General features: G+C 42.2%; 1 protein-coding gene across 1 annotated transcript in view; it reads left to right on the top strand.

Annotated features, from left to right (window-relative positions):
• The window catches only part of LOC115103098 (tenascin R (restrictin, janusin)), a 170,161-nt gene extending 160,912 nt beyond the window's left edge, over nucleotides 1-9,249 (top strand). Inside the window, exon 22 of the mRNA XM_029623725.2 lies at nucleotides 1,335-9,249. Coding sequence (XP_029479585.1) covers nucleotides 1,335-1,457 — 123 coding nt within the window. The 3' untranslated portion in view covers nucleotides 1,458-9,249. The remainder of the gene's footprint in view (nucleotides 1-1,334) is intronic.
• Nucleotides 9,250-18,117: the final 8,868 nt, after the last annotated feature.

Raw genomic sequence — 18,117 nt, 5'->3', positions numbered from 1 at the left:
GTGTCCCTGTTATCATCCGCACTGGGACTGAGCAGTGGGACTGAACAGCTGCCTCAGCTTACCACTGTGATGACTGGAATTAAAGGCCACACTCTGTGAGATTCCCAGTCATTTCCATTAAAGACAACTTTAAATCTCTTACTGCTTTCCCAACAGTGTGATATTTGTCACAAGTAAGAGTCTTGTAAAGAGCTTTTGATGAGACTACTACAGAAGCCTTGCAACATTACACAGATCAGCAGTTTCTAATATAACCTTTTGATGACATGAAATGATCTCAGACATAAAAAGAGGAACTAGCTACAGATAACTACTCAAATAAAGGAAACACCAACATAGTGTCTTAATAGGGCATGGGACCACGAGCTGCCAGAACAGCTTGAATGTGCTTTGGCATAGATTCTACAAGTGTCTGGAACTCTATTGGAGGGATGCAACACCATTCTTGCATAAGAAATTCCATAATTTGGTGTTTTATTGATGGTGGTGGAAAACGCTGTTTCAAGGGCCGCTCCAGAATCTCCCACCGGTGCTCAATTGAGATCTGGTGACTGAGACACACACACACGTACTCGCTCGCACACGCTCACACACACACACACTTTAAAACCCCTATACTCCTTTGAGAATCTTCTTTCAAAGTCACTGAGATCTCCTCTTCTAGCCATGGTAGCCAAAATAATGGGCAACTGGACTTATTTATACATGACCCTAAGCATGATGGGATGTTAATTGTTTAATTAAACTCAGGAACCACACCTGTGTGGAAGCACCTGCTTTCAATATACTTCGTATCCCTAATTTAATCAAGTGTTTCCTTTATTTTGGCAGTTACCTGTGCATTGTACTGTAGGTAAGATAAGAATGTCTGATTTATTTTTTATCCACTAATTGAATTATGGTCTACAATGACCATAGTGAGTTCAAACCACAAATAGCATTGACCATGTCCACACATTTTTCTGAACAGCACAATGGGCAATATTAGAAATACCACTAAGGTTGGTCTGAGTCAGCTGAGGAGACAGGAGTCAGCTGAGGAGACAGGAGTCCGCTGAGGAGACAGGAGTCAGCTGAGGAGACAGGAGTCAGCTGAGGAGACAGGAGTCAGCTGAGGATGTCACATTAGAAGTGAACTGAACATTGAGGACAATATCCATATTAGACATACTGTATAAGTCATATAGTAAAGTTTGTAGCGTACGCACATCCTTGATAAATGAAGTGCACTGTACATATTCTAAGAAAACCACGTTGTGTAATATCAGATATCTTTGTTTCTGAACACGGTTCTCTCTTGATCCTACATTTTGTCCTCTCTTCATCCTATACAGGGTATCAACTGGTACCACTGGAAGGGCCATGAGTTCTCTGTCCCCTTTGTGGAGATGAAAATGAGGCCGTTCAACTACCGCAGCATCAGTGGCAAGCGAAGGAGGTCCACTCCTCCAGAATAAACCCCTACACCTTACCCCTCAACCCCAATCCAGCTTGCTGTTCCTACTTTTACATAAGGCTGAAAGACAAAAGGAGGAGCTATGCAATTTATACAAAATTTGAATGACAATGGTTCTGTTAGCTAGCCTAGATATCCAGACTGAACTCAGCTCTGTTTCATGTTTGTTTCACAATCCATTCAGTCTGGATGTTAAGGCTATCTATTTGCTCAAATTGGGGGGTAAACCATAAGGTTTTTGTGTTTAGTTATTTGCCCTGTCCTGGAAGGTGAAGAGATGAACTCAGAGTAGCTGTCATGATCTTCTCTCTATCTATACAATATAAGTACATGAGAGCTAGGATTATTTTCCCCGTTAAAAAAAAGTAATTTTAACAAAATTCTATATGCCCGTAAACAAGTAAGATATCTCTATTTTTATAACTGATATTGTAACAAAGTTAATTTATTACATGATATAATTTGATGCCTTGTTATTGATATTTTTTATTGAAATAGCAACCCTCCATGAGTTTCATAGTCAAATGCCTGCATGGAGAAATTCATTGGACATTGACAAAACATTGGCACTCATAATGAGCCAATCAGCATTAGCAATCACCAAGCTACACACCAGCCTGTAGCAGTGGATTCAACATCAGCTATTGATTTATTTATTTATGTCCATTTGTCCAATTTGGTTTTGAATATACAATAAAATCCCAAATCCACACCCTTGTTGGAATGGAAGAAACAGGATCATCAAACAATAGCTGCTCAACTTGAAATGTATAGGCCTAGACTCCAGTGCCCATTTAGTAAGAAAATAACAGTGAGCAAGTTATTTGCGCTGAGGTAATACATAGTATGACCATTGTCATTCAATACTTGTCTTTACACTGCCCTGCATAACTCAAATATATAACATTGTTGACCAATATTCACATACGGTATTCTCCATGAGGAGATTCCAACTGAAGATCCTGTTTAGGAATTAGCACTCTCAAATGTTTCCCCGCTATGTTACTTGCATTGATGGTGCTAATAGTTCTGACATGAAACCAAAGATTTGCTGAAGAGAAAATGCGCTGTCGACAGAGTTCTCTTTCTTTGTAGCCTCATCATCACCTTAGCAGATGTTTTTGTGATCCTCGGTTTTAGGCCCAGCAACAATTCTCATGGTTACTTTGTGAACATTAGTTCTTTGTCAGTATTTTAGCAAATTATTTGAAATTGATAAGCTCATTTACTGTATGTTGGTGTTCGATAGTCATCCTGTACGTTATACAATCCTCCTGTCTCACCCGTATTTAATGTTTAACTATGTTATGCCACCAGTGCAAGTAACACTTGGCCTGCTGTAGAGAACCCCTCATGTCCTCGATGTACATTTGATGGATACACTGTAATCCTACTTATCCAATACTTTTCATCAAATCGTTTAACTGTATTGTTCTCCTTAGTTGTTTTTATTGACTAATTGACAAATATTTTCATTCAGATATGGCTTAAATACCCTCACCCAATCTCTACAAACTGTAACAACCACACAGTGGGTCATAATCATTTTGTACATTTTATGTCGTTCATTGTCCTTTAGACTTGATGACTTGAAACAATGGTGATTCTCCATCCTATAGACTACTGGTACTAATATATCCATATAAGAATTAGGAGGAGGAGACATATTTCAGTATTTACCCTTGTAGATGCAGAGTAATATAGAAGCATTAAGAAACGCTGATACTACTTCCCCTATTGTTCTAACCATAGTTGTTAACACAGACTTGTTTTGAAAAGGGGTGAGCCTACTGCATGCTAACAATCATGATCAACACCTCCATGGTAACAACAAACGTGTCATCAGAATCTGCATCGTTGGGAAGGGCTCTTAAGCAAGCATTTCACAGTAAATGCCATACCCTTTGTATTCAGCGCATGTGACAAATAAAATGTGATTTGATTTTGATTTACTTTTGAATTTAAATGTAGAAATTCTCCTCTGAATTCTGCTTGTCAAGTGACTGTTTCAGATCTGTTAATGCAATGCATCTCCCAGAGCAAGACATAGTGTTTTCTTTCTTACTAGAATAGGATGTGTACTTATTTCTTAACTACTTAGACTAACTTTGCTTCATGGCACTTTGTGCAAGGAATGAGAGTGATGAAGCTCTGTAGATAACAGATGGAATGTATGTAACATAAGAGATATCACTTTTGTCGAACGCTGGTGTGCCCGAATTGTAATCCAAATGCTTACTCCTGCTCTCTTTCACAGAAATCTGAAATGAATGAATTGTCAATCAATTAATCAGAATGACACAGTCTTATTTTGCAAAGCCTCAAGCTTAGTCAAGTGAAGTGTTCTGATTATCCAGAAGATTATCCAGAAGTTGATGCAGGACTATTCCAAGCTGTAGGACAGGTATACTGTAGTTCTTATTTATGTTATGATTCCAGTAACTTAACCTTTTCCTTCACACCCCTGGTTTAGCAGGGCTGTGTGCAATGTCCACACACATTAAGCTAGTTGTCACTATTTAAACCCCCAGAATCTCTTCCAAGAATTCAAGTTGAGGTCTGAGCTGGAAAAGTATTTAAAATGCAGTGATTAAATACTCTTACCTGTTTTGATATGGTTTCAGGGGAGCCTAAAGAGAGAATATCTACAAAGAACTAGAATTTTGGTTGAAAGGTATTAGAGTATTAAGATACTGTTATCTTGTGTTTGGCTTACGATGTAAAAGCACATCTAACTATTGAAGGGAACCTCAAGTGCAAATGCATGTAATCAATGGTGGCTGAGAAAATGCTGAGTGCTAAAGATTATAAACAGATTGAGGGATACCGAGGAGGAAAATAAATGCTCACTAAAAATGTATTGTCTGTAAGAAAGGTAATATAATCTCAATATGCTGAATATAAAGTTGTTTAATCATGCCTTTACACTCCAGGACAACACTTTGCACATGCACTAAATTGTCAAAAGTATGTGGACACCCCTTCAAATGAGTGGATTCAGCTACTTCAGCCACACCCATTGCTGACAGGTGTATACAATCGAGCACACAGCCATGCAATCTCCATAGACAAACATTGGCTGTACAATGTCCCGTACTGAAGATCTCAGTGACTTTCAACTTGGCACCAACAAGTCAGTTTGTCAAATCTCTGCCTTGCTACAGCTGCCCCGGTCAACTGTAAGTGCTGTTATTGTGAAGTGGAAACGTCTAGGAGCAATAACGACTCAGCTGCAAAGTGGTAGGCCATACAAGCTTACAGAACAGGACCACCAAGTGCTGAAGCGCATAGCGTGTAAAAATTGTTCAACCTTCCAAATTGTTCAACCTTCCAAACTGCCTCCGGAAGCGACGTCAGCACAGCTTCAGCACAACTTCATGAAATGGGTTTCCGTGGCCGAGCAGCCGCACACAAGCCTAAGATCACCATGCGCAATGCCAAGTGTCAGCTGGAGTGGTGTACAGTTCGCCACCATTGGACTCTGGATCAGTGGAATGCGTTCTATGGAGTGATAAATTAGGCTTCACCATCTGGTAGTCCGACGGGCAATTCTGGGTTTGGCAGATGCCATGAGAACGCTCCCTGTCTGACTGCATAGTGACAACTGTAAAGTTTTGTGGATGAGGAATAACGATCTGGGGCTGTTTTTCATGGTTCAGGCTAGGCCCTTTAGTTCCAGTAAAGGGAAATCTTAACGCCACAGCATGCAATGACATTCTAGACAATTCTGTGCTCCGAAATTTGTGGCAACAGTTTGGGGAAGGCTCTTTCCTGTTTCAGCATGATTTCAGGTCTATACAGAAATGGTTTGTCGAGATTGTTGTGGAAGAACTTGACTGGAACTGCACAGAGCCCTGACCTTAAACCTTCGGGATTAATTTGAACGCAGACTGCAAATAAGGCCTAATCGACCAACATCAGTGCCCGACTTCTGTAATGCTATTGTGGCTGAATGGAAGCAAGTCCCTGCAGCAATGTTCCGACATCTAACGGAAAGCCTTCACAGAAGAATGAAGGCTGTTAGAGCAGCAAAGGGGGACCAACTTCATATTAATGCCCATGATTTTGAAACGATATGTTTGACAAGCAAGTGTCCATATACTTTTGGCCATGTAGTGTACGTAACAGGATTATTTGCGATGCTGGAACTAATTCCATAAACTGTGGAAACTGAACCGTGTAAATAAAGTATACCTCTACCAGGCATTGTCAGACCTCTACTAGACAGCAACTGTGAAGCAGAATAATAGACAGTACCATTCAAAAGTTTGGACACACCTACTCATTCCAGGGTTTTCTTTATTTATCCTATTTTTTACATTTTAGAATAATAGTGAAGACATCAAAACTATTTTAAAAAACATATACGGAATCATGTAGTAACCAATTTTGGGGGGAGATACTTCAAAGTAGCCACCCTGAGCATGGATTACACCTTTGCACACTCTTGGCATTCTCTCAACCAGCTTCACCTGGAATGCTTTACCAACAGTCTTGATGGAGTTTCCACGTATAATGAGCACTTATTTGCTGCTTTTCCTTCACTTTGTGGCCCAACTCATCCCAAACCATCTCAATTGGGTAGAGGTCAGGTGATTATGGAGGCCAGGTCATTTGATGTAGCACTCCATCCTTCTTGTTCAAGTAGCCCTTAAACAGCATGGAGGTGTGATGGGTCATTGTCCTGTTGAAAAACAAATGATAGTCACACTAAGTGCAAACCAGATGGGATGGTGTATCACTGCAGAATGCTGTGGTAGACATGCTGGTTATGTGTGCCTTGAATTCTAAATAAATCACTGACGGTGTCACAGCAAAGCACCCCCCCACACCATCACACCTCACCCTCCATGCTTCATGGTGGGAACCATACATGCAGAGATCATCCGTTCACCTACTCTGGGTCTCACAAAGACACGACGGTTGGGACCAAAAATCAGACCATAGGACAGATTTCCACCGGTCTAATGTCCATTGCTAGTGTTTCTTGGCCCAATCAAGTCTATTCTTCTTTTTGGTGTCCTTTACTAGTGGTTACTTTTCAGCAATTTGACCATGAAGGCCTGTTTCACACAGTTTCCTCTGAACAGTTGATGTTGAGATGTGTCTGTTGCTTGAACTCTGTGAAGCACTTATTTGGGCTGCAATTTCTGAGGCTGGTTACTGGTAACTTATCCCCTGCAGCCGAGGTAACTCTGGGTCTTCCTTTCCTGTGTCGGTCCTCATGAGAGCCAGTTTATCATAGCGCTTGATGGTTTTTGCGACTGCACTTGAAGAAACTTTCAACGTTCTTGAAATTATCCAGATTGATTGAACTTCATGTCTGAAAGTAATGATGGACTGTCATTTCTCTTTGCTTTTTTTTTGTTCCTGCAATGATATTGACTTGGTCTTTTACCAATTAGGGCTATCTTCTGTATACCACCCCTACCTTGCCACAACACAACTGATTGACTCAAACGCATTTCAGAAGGAAAGAAAATCCACAAATTAACTTTTAACAAGGCACACCTTTTCATTGAAATGCTTTCCAGGCAACTACTTCATGATACTGGTTGAGAGAATGCCAAGCGTGTGCAAAGCTGTAATCAAGGCAAAGAGTGGCTAGTTTGAAGAATATAAATGTAAAATATATTTTGATTTGTTTAACACCTTTTTTGGTTATTTAATGATTCCCATATGTGTTATTTCATAGTTTTGCTGTCTTCAATATTATCTTACAATGTTTTGACTGGAACTGTAAAGATGTTTTTATTTGATTTAACTAGGCAAGTCAGTTAAGAACAAATTCTTATTTTGGCCTAACCCAGTTAGGGTTAGGGTTTGGCCTAACCCGGAGGACGCTAAGCAAATTGTGCGCCACCCTATGGGACTCTCAATCACAGCTGGTTGTGATACAGCCCAGGATCAAACCAGGGTTTGTAGTGACACCTCTAGCACTGAAATGCAGTGCCTTAGTCCGCTGTGCAACTCGGGAAGAATGTGGTTAATTCTTACATTTTTGGGGAAAAAAATGTATTTCCCCTTAGGGCCAACTCGATCTGTCCTACTATTGCTCCCATGCCATCACTTTCATCATAAAGGAGAAGGAATAGTTCTGATCATAGAAATATAATCACTAGAATGGGTCTAACACACACCGTTGTGATTCCATTTCTATGGTTCTGATAATAGGACTGCACATAATCAACCTCACAGAAAAGACTAATGCTTTAGTCACAGTTTATCACAGAGCCTATGTAAATTAAATGACGGACAATTGCATGGCAGTATAAAACTTCATGCAGATTATGGGTGAATTATCTCATCACTTTAGGATGATTATATCACTGACAGAAGAAGGAGCTAGATTCAACTGAAGCATTGGTTTAGAATTTCCACTCACCATCAAATACAAAGGTCCAGTGGCGGGAAGTGGGAGAAAATTGAGCTAGAAGAAACCTGGCCGACATTCTGCTAATTATCGTTGCTCTCAATACAGTTTTCTGCTCCCAAAACTAGAATCTGTTACGAACAGAGTGCAAATAATGTGTTGGTAGTAGGAGTACAAGGGCGAATTGAGTTATTGCACACACGTACTTCACAGAGAAGGCGTTCCCTAACGGAAATATGCAAATACATGCTAAAAAGCACCAGTAGGATCTCACTAGCTCGTGCTTGGCTCTGCCCACGTCCTTGCTTGTTCTGCCACAGTGCTTAATTTGCTCCTATTGGAAACAACGCCAATTAGGTACCTTGGTTTGTTTACCCGTGTCTTTGATTATATTGCCCTAGAATCAGTGCTTAGTGCTCAGAAATATAGATTTGACCTTTTTTGATATGCTGTCGGAATAACATTGCTGTTACTCTGTTAGTAGGCATTCTAAATGAATGTTGTTGCCCTCTCTACCCAGGAGCTGATGTAGGAGGATGAGGACAATAGTCAGATTGGAACTGCATCCCAAATGGTACCCTATTCCCTGACCAGGGTCAAAAGTAGTGCACTATATACAGAATAGTGTGCCATTTGGGATGCAGTTAGAGTTTTGAATGTGGCCTGAGGCCAAGTTAGCATCTCGACCTTAAAGGATTTATGAGCGGTGACTTGTATGAGAAGCTGCTCTTCTATTTGAATAGATGAGATAGTGTGAAGCGTCTTTCTCTGTTTTATCTGGAACACACACAGCAGATCTTTGTATTTATATCTGAGAGAGGTCTGAAGATTTTTCTGTCTCAGGATGGGAGGGAAATTAAGACTGCATTTTTCTAACAATGTCGAGGGCAGACTTTACTCTATTATTCATTTGCATAACAGATGGTAGCAGCTCATCTAGTGCTTCAGAATGTTCCATATTTCCCCATTACTTAACCAATCACAGCTTCACAATTTACTGGAACAACAACTCACACTGGCTCACTACTCAAACCCACAATCTGTTCCTCTGTTGTGTGATTTAATCAGGCTTAGAGTAAGTGTGTGGAATATTTTCCGGTCATTTATTTATATTGTGGTATTTATGACTACTAGACACAGCTATGTTATTAATTGTTCCATTGATGCAACACTGTTGTATAGCTGAAAAGAGCCCCAAGGAATGTTAAAAGGTGTACTTTACCTGTTTGGCTTAAGATCCCATGAAGAATGTTGATGAAGGTTGAGAACGTGGAAAAGCTACTTTGATTAGTATCTGGATTGTGTTGTATAATCTTGGATATTACTGATCAGATTAGTTCTAGTTTGACTTAAAACATGTACTGTATAGTCAATTTTGTAATACATTTTCTACATATTAATAAAATATTCCAATAGTCAATGTTGCTGTTTACAAGTGCAGTTATTTCAGATGTTATTTTCTGTTTCAAGACCATTTACATGCTTTATAAATAAACACAACAATCTAACAGTAATTTCACTCAAACTAATAGTTGTTTTTTGCTTGAATTTCATTCAATACTCCTATCTCTTGGCCTATTTGTTTTTACAGAGAATGTATTCTCAGTAACTCACATGTACAACATGTTGTGAGTTCATGAAAGTGATTGATTGAAAGTTAAGTAAATATGTGGGTGATTTTGTGTTGTGTTGGGTCATGCAATGATGGGATTCTCTGTGATGGCTGCAGCAAAGGGGCTGCCATCATACTCAACACTAACTGACCCAAAGAGGAAGAGCCTGACGGAGACATTAGTCTGTGTCCCAAATAGCAACGTCCCGGGGAGAGTTCTCTTTTCTTTGTGAAGGGCAGGGCACCCTGGAATGGGTTTGCCCCGGGAGAGGGGCCCAAGCCCTTGAAAGTGTTGCGGTTCCGGCGGCGTCCGGTGAGCTCTCGCTGGCCCTTGAAAATCCGGGGGATAAGGTGTAAATCTCACGCCACCCTATTCCCTATATAGTGCACTTATTTTGATCAAGTAGTGCATGACATAGGGACACAACCTCAGAGTCTGACAGAGACTCACACAACCTGGACATCATGCTTAAGCATTAAAAATCAAATCAAACTTTATTTATCACATGCGCCAAATACAACAAGTGTAGACCTTACCGTGAAATGCTTACTTACAAGCCCTTAACCAACAGTACAGTTCAAGAAGATATTTACCAAATAACTAAAGTAAAACATTAAAAAATATTAAAAAGTAACACAATAACGAGGCTATATACAGGGGGTACCGGTACCAAATCAGTGTGCGGGGGTACAGGTTAGAGGTCATTTGTACATGTAGGTAGGGGTGAAGTGACAATGCATAGATAATAAACAGCGAGTAGATGCAGTGTACAAACAAATGGAGGGGGGGGATCAATGTAATAGTCCAGTGGCCATTTGATTAATTGTTCAGCAGTCTTATGGCTTGGTGGTAGAAGTTGTTACGGAGCATTTTGGTCATAGACTTGGCGTTCCAGTATCGCTTGCCGTGCGGTAGCAGAGAAAACAGTCTACGACTTGGGTGACTGGAGATTCTGACTATTTTAATGGGCTTTCCTCTGACACTGCCTAGTATATAGGTCCTGGATGGCAGGAAGCTTAGCCCCAGTGATGTACTGGGCTGTACGCATTACCCTCTGTAGCGCATTAAGGTCAGACGCCGAGCAGTTGCCATACCAGGCAGTGATGCAACCGGTCAGGATGCTCTCGATGGTGCAGCTGTAGAACTTTTTGAGGAGGAGGGGGAAAAGGTGTTCTGCCCTCTAAATGACTGTCTTGGTGTGTTTGGACCATGATAGTTCGTTGGTGATGTGGACACTCTTGACCCGCTCCACTACAGCCCCGTTGATGTTAATGGTGGCCTGTCAGCCCACCTTTTCCTGTAGTCCACGATCAGCTCCTTTGTCTTGCTCACATTGAGGGAGAGGTTTTTGTCCTGGCACCACACTGCCAGTTCTCTGACCTCCTCCCTATGGGCTGTGTCGTTGTTGTCGGTGATCAGTCCTACCACAGTTGTGTCATCAGCAACTTAAGGATGGTGTTAAAGTTATGTTTGGACACGCAGTTGTGGATGAAAAGGGAGTACAGGAGGGGAGAAAGTACACACCTCTGAGGGGCCCCCGTGTTGAGGATTAGCGTGGCAGACGTGTTGTTGCCTATCCTTACCACTTGGGGGTGGACCGTCAGGAAGTCCAGGATCCAGTTTCAGAAAGGGGTGTTTAGTCCCAGGGTCCTTAGCCTAGTTTTGAGCTTCGTCTGCACTATGGTGTTGAACGTTGAGCTGTAGTTAATGAACAGCATTCTCACATAGGTGTTCCTTTTGTCCAGGTAGGAAAAGGGCACTCCACACTGCCCATCTGTGGATCTGGGTCATCTGTGGATATGTTGGGGCGGTATGCGAATTGGAGTGGGTATAGGGTTTCCGGGGAGATGCTGTTGATGTGAGCCATGACCAGCCTTTCAAAGCACTTCATGGCTACCGACGTGAGTGCTATGGGGCGGTAATCATTTAGGCAGGTTACCTTTGCTTGCTTGAGCACAGGGACTATGGTGGTCTGCTTGAAACATGTTGGTATTACAGACTCAGTCAGGAAGAGGTAGAAAATGTCAGTGAAGACTACCGAGAGCATTATCACACAGTCATCCAGAACAGCTGGTGCTCTCAGGCATGCTTCAGTGTTGCTTGCCTCGAAGCGAGCATAAAAAGCATTTAGCTCATCTGGTTTGTTTGCGTCACTGGCAGCTCACGTCTGGATTTCCCTTTGTAGTCCATAATAGTTTTCATAATAGTTTCCTGTCCAGACGGCTGAGGCATAGGAGCCTGACATCAAGGCTGAGGCATGAACGCCTGTCGATCCCGCTGCGCATGGAAGCCCGATGATCCGTGGGCTGAGGCCCAACTTGGGATGGGCGCACTCCGAGCCAAACCCGGGGCAAGGAAACCTCTCGAGCCAGCTAGGGCATGGAAGTCCGACGAGCTGGCTAGGCAACCCCAGTTCCATCGGCCGCGACCCAGGACCGACGTCACCACCAACCGGAACACCAGTACTCTCCAATGCTTCGTGTGATGGCTTCGGGATTCTGTAAGGGCCAATGTCGGAAAGGGGAAGCAGGTACGGGGAGTCAGACATTTATTCAGGAACAGACAAGGAAACAAGACAGGAACACCGTCAGAACACGGGTAACACAGACATGATACAATTAATCCCAAAGCAGGGAACAGAGCTTGGGAACAGACAGATATAGGGAAGGTAATGACACAAGTAATTGAGTTCACGTGAGTTCAATGATTGCTGATGCGCGTGACAGGGGAATGGCAGGTGTGCGTACTGATGATGGCTTGAGCGCATAATGCTGGGGATCCTGGCGCCCTTGAGTGCCAGGGGGAGGAAGAGCGGGAGCTGGCGTGACAATAATGGAATGTCTTAATTAGTCATTAATTAAATAAAAATGTCTAGCGAGCAGAAATGATGCACTAAATAATGAACAACACAATTACTGCCGGAAGTAGTTATGTTAAAAACAGAACAGCATACTGCGGGAAAGACCAAAGATTAGGCCCAAGTCATGGCTATCTATATTCTGTCCTTATCCAAATACAACATGGACAGCGCTGCTTTTGAAAAACATAATTCTTTCTCCCTTAATTGAAAAAACATGTCACTGACTCCAGGTTGTCCAGATATTGCAATATACTGTGGTAAAACAATAATGAACCTATAACAAACAGTAACATAGGATAAATGTCAACTCCTGATGTTTGGTGTCTGTAGCCAGCTTGAGCTTAACACCAGAATAGGACTCTTGGTATTCTTCACTGTGCTCGTAATAACGTGTGTGTACTCCTGCTTAACTGCACAATTGTCTCACACATACTGTATAAGGATGACCAGCATTAATGGGTCCTGAGGTCCCTCTGCCCCTCTTCCAACACACCAGTCATTTCACAGATCACTGGGAGGAATGTGATGAAAGGCGACACTGTAAAGTCCCAAACCTCAGCCTGGTTGGGCGGCTTGCGTTGGTTTCACAACTCACTGAGCCCTGGAAGCAGATTGGGTATGACAAGTGCCGCTCTTCGCTGGACTGTGTAATAGTGCCGTAAACGCGTTGGCTTAATTGAGAATTGAGGGACCGAGAACGGATTGATGGGCAGCAATGATACTTCTGACATAGCTAACATTTAGTAAGCCAGTGGGGCTACGCAACATGAATGTTTCCAGGCCATGAAGAAGAGTAGTGACAACTCCATTGGAGGCAGGAAAATAAGAGGTATGAGTTTTTGTCTACATGTTGTGCTGTCTCTCTCTTGCTTTTTCTCTTCTTGTAGGGCGTGATTTAGTCAGTGATCTAGTGCTGTGTACGTTTGTGTGCAAGGTGACGATGTCGTTATCTGAACTGATCACATAGAGTTTTGCCAAGGTTACCAGAATTGTGCTTTACCAGCAAATCACTGATAACTCATCAATAGTGAATAGCCATGATTACAAAGGCAAACTGTCAGCATTGTGCAGTTATTGAAATGGGCTTGTATGTTATAATTAAGGAATCATAAGATATCAGTCTTCATGTATTGTTAAACAGTCCATGACGAGGACTATGACAAATGAGGACTATGACAAATGAGGACTATGACAAATGTGGACTATGCAATATTTGCATGTGGCGACATGCTTACAAAGCATCATTTCTGGAGTGTAAATATTCTGGTCAGAGTTGACTCCTATCACATGCTGAGATAATACAGGAAAGAGATCGTCTGTGTATAAGTCAACATGACCAGAAGGTATAGAATTACTCTACAATGTGCAATCTTTTGTTGGAATTGATGCTCAAAGGCATCATCTCTGTACAAATCCCCTTCTCCTTCCATCCATGGGTCTATTCAAACCACTCTCTTTTGTCCCATTTATTAATATGCCACAGCATAGACAATCACAAAAGTGCCTCTTAAGGCTGTGGACTGGGCGAGCATTGTTAATGCTTTGCTTCTTCGTCTCCAAAATAAGTAATGTTTTGTCCTGGAGACCTTATTCCTGCCCCTCTGGATGTAGTCCAAGTAAGCACTTCCTGGTCCATGTGAATGTGAAGTCTCAGGCCCACTTTATCGTTCTGCCTCAGGGCTCCGGGCTCTGTTCTATATCTGTCCAGCTCAGAGCTGTTACAGGCCGTTCAGGGTGAAAAATTATAGAAATGCGCCCCAAATAGCACCCTATTCCCCAAAGCACTATAAGTAGTGCACTATAAAGGAAATATGGTTCCGTTTGGGAAGCAGACTAGAAGTAATAGAATTGAAATCTCAGGACATGCAAGTGAAAACATTCAAGACACAGCAGCATTTCATTTTGACACCCCTCTAGTTCTGTTTTGTGTGTTAAACCATAGAGTTAGATAATGTCATGTTGTACGATGGAACACACAATGTTTGACCTCTGTTACTGTTTCTTTAATGTAATTTTACATTGATGATTGAATCATAATCTTAGTCATGATGTGTAGCATGTGCTTCTTCTAGACTCTAGCTTGGAGCTAGAGCTATTATTATGTTTGTATTATTTTGAGTGAGCTCATTGCTCTTGAAGAATTTTAGGCCAGGATTGAACATGAGGTCAATCCACTGCCTGGTGGGAAACTCTCTACAATGTGTCTGTTCTTTTAGAGGAGGGGTAAAATATGCCTATTTATTTAACCAGGCAAGTCAGTTAAGAACAAATTCTTATTTACAATGATGGCCTACCACGGCCAAACCCAGACAACGCTGGGCCAATTGTGCACCGCCCTATGAGACTCCTAATCACGACTGGATATGATACAGCCTGGATTCAAAACAGAGACTGTAGTGATGCCTTTTGCACTAAGATGCAGTGGCTTAAACCGCTGTGCCACTCGGGAGCCCTATAATTATAAGATTCCACAACTGCCTGAAATATAAAGTTAGGAAACATCCAGTTACATATGTTGTGGCAGGTATCCTTATGGGAACTGCATAGATCATTACCAGCAATTCAGTTATTGATTATTTGAGTGGATAATACAACGAAGGTAAGGTACCTACTTTAATATATTGATTAATGAAAGTTACCTGAAAAATAGATGTCACTGGCATTCATCATTTAAAAAACTAATTTGAGATTAACCAAGCTTTTCAAATGAAAAAGTATCTCCAGAATTATTGGCACAATTGATGAAGATAATAACTATAAAATATGTACAGTGCATTCGGAAAGTATTCAGACCCCTTGACTTTTTCCACATTTGATTATTATTCTAAAATGGATTACATGTTTTTTAAATCCTCAGCAATCTACACTAATGCCCCATAATGGCAAAGCAAAAACAGGTTTTTAGAAATGTTTGCTAATTTATTTAAATAGAAATTAAACAGAAATACCTTATTTACATAAATATTCAGACCCTATGATATGATACTCGAAATTTAGCTGAGGTGCCTCCTGTATCCATTAATCATCCTTGAGATGTTTCTTGATTGGAGACCACCTGTGGTAAATTCAATTGATTGAACATGATTTGGAAAGGCACACACCTGTCTATATTAGGTCCCACAGTCGACAGTGCAGGTCAGAGCAAATATCAAGCCATGAGGTTGAAGGAATTGTCCGTAGAGATCAGAGACAGGATTGTGTCGAGGCAGAGATCTGGAGAAGGGTACAAAAAAATGTCTGCAGCATTGAAGGTCCCCAAGAACACAGTGGCCTCCATCATTCTTAATTGGAAGAAGTTTGGAACCACCAAGACTCTTCCTAGAGCTGGTCACCCGGCCAAACTGAGCAATCAGGGGAGAAGGTCCTTCGTCAGGGAGGTGACCAAGAAACAGATTGTCACTCTAACAGAGCTCTAGAGTTCTTGTGTGGAGATGGGAGAACCTTCCAGAAGGACAACCATCTCTGTAGCACTCCACCAATCAGGCCTTTATGGTACAGTGGCCAGATGGAAGCCACTCCTCGGTAAAAGGCACATGACAGCCCGCTTGGAGTTTGCCAAAAGGCACCTAAAGACTCTCAGACCATGGAAAACAAGATTCTCTGGTCTGATGAAACCAAGGTTGAACTTGTTGACCTGAATGCCAAGCATCACATCTGGAGGAAAACTGTCACCATCCCAGGTCTCCCGAGTGGCGCAGTGGTCAAAGGCACTGCATCTCCATGCAAGAGGCATCACTATAGTCTCTGGTTCAAATCCAGGCTCAATCACATCCGGCCATGATTGGGAGTCCCATAGGGCGGTGCACAATTGGCCTGGGTTTGGCCAGGGTAAACTGGCATTATAAATAAGAATTTGTTCTTTAATGACTTGCCTAGTTAAATAAAGGATAAATAAAAATCCTTATGGTAAAGTATAGTGGTGGTAGCATCATGCTGTGGGGATGTTTTTCAGAGGCAGAGACTGGGAGACTAGTCAGGATTGAGATAAAAAAATGAACGGAGCAAAGTACAGAGAGATCCTTGAGAGGTTCATTAAAACTTTCTCCAGAACGCTCAGGACCTCAGACTGCGGCAAATATTCACCTTCCAACAGGACAATGACCCTAAGCACACAGCCAAGACAATGCAGGAGTGGCTTCGGGGCAAGTCTCTGAATATCCTTGAGTGGCCCAGCCAGAGACCGGACTTGAACCCGATCAAACATCTCTGGAGAGACCTGAAAATAGCTCCCCATGCAACCTGACAGAGCTTGAGAGTATCTGAAGAGAACAATGGGAGAAACTCCCCAAATAAAGGTGTGCCAAGCTTGTAACGTCATACTCAAGAATAATCGAGGCTGTATTCACTGCCAAAGGTGCTTCAACAAAGTACTGAGTAAAGGGTCTGAATAGAGCTGACGCTTTCAAGGAGCGGGACTCTAATCCGAACACTTATAAGAAATCCCACTATGCCCTCTGACGAACCATCAATCGTACAACACCGGCTCCGACGCTCGTCGGATATGGCAGGTCTTGCCAACTATTACGGACTACAAAGAGGCAAGCAACATCGAAGCATGCATGAGAGCATAAGCTGTTCCAAACGAACTTGTGATCACGCTCTCCGTAGCCAATATGAGTAAGACTTTTAAACAGGTCAACATTCACAAGGCCGCAGGGCCAGATGGATTACCAGGACGTGTACTCCGAGCATGCGCTGACCAACTGGCAAGTGTCTTCACTGACATGGGCCTGACCAAGTCTGTAATACCAACATGTTTCAAGCAGACCACCATAGTCCCTGTGCCCAAGAACACCAAGGTAACCTGCTTAAATGACTACTGACACGTAGCACTCACATCTATAGCCATGAAGTGACTTGAAAGCCTGGTCATGGCTCACATTAACACCATCATCCCAGAAACCCTAGACCCACTCGCATACCGCCCCAATAGATCCACAGATGACGCTATCTCAATCACACTCCAAACTGCCCTTTCCCACCTGAACAAAAGGAACACCTTTATGAGAATGCTGTTCATTGACTTAAGCTCATTGTTCAACAGCATAGTCTCCACAAAGCTCATCACTAAGCTATGGACCCTGGGACAAAACACTTCCCTCTGCAACTGGATCCTGGACTTCCTAACGGGCCGCACCCAGGTGGTAAGGGTAGGCAACAACACATCTGCCACTCCTTGGTGTCCACATCACCAACAAACTATCATGGTCCAAACACACCAAGACAGTCGTTAAGAGGGCACGACAACATATTTTCCCCCTCAGGAGACTGAAAATTATTTGTCATGGGTCCCCAGATCCTCATAAAGTTCTATAGCAGCACCATCGAGAGCATCCTTACTGGTTGCATCACTTTCTGGAATGGCAACTGCTCAGCATCTGACCATTTTGTGTACACAACCGGGTTGTGTAACCGAAAGGTTGCTAGATCGAATCCCAGAGCTGACAAGGTAAAAATCTGTCAACCCACAGTTCCTAGGCCGTCATTGTAAATAAAAATGTGTTCTAAACTGACTTGCCTAGTTAAATAAAGCAACAACAAAAAAAGTATATACTTTTTTAAAACTCAACCAAATGTCATTCAAAACTAGACATTGAAATGATGTCTGTGCCAAGTGGGTAAAGTTACTCCCTCCCCCAAAATATTCACTTCTTTAGGAGTTTCTGTGGAATTTATTCCTTTCTGTGTACATACCACATGGTGATACTGGGTAATTTACTGAGAAATGCAACAGAACAATGCAGACAGAGAAACAGAAAGTAAGTTGCCAGACCACACAAGTTCATGTCTCCATCTTGCTGATTTCCTCCTGAAA

Source organism: Oncorhynchus nerka, linkage group LG20, assembly GCF_034236695.1.
Source record: "Oncorhynchus nerka isolate Pitt River linkage group LG20, Oner_Uvic_2.0, whole genome shotgun sequence".
Lineage (NCBI taxonomy): Eukaryota > Metazoa > Chordata > Actinopteri > Salmoniformes > Salmonidae > Oncorhynchus > Oncorhynchus nerka.
The sequence above is the reverse complement of the archived record's forward strand: the minus strand, read 5'-3'. Positions and strand labels throughout refer to the sequence as shown.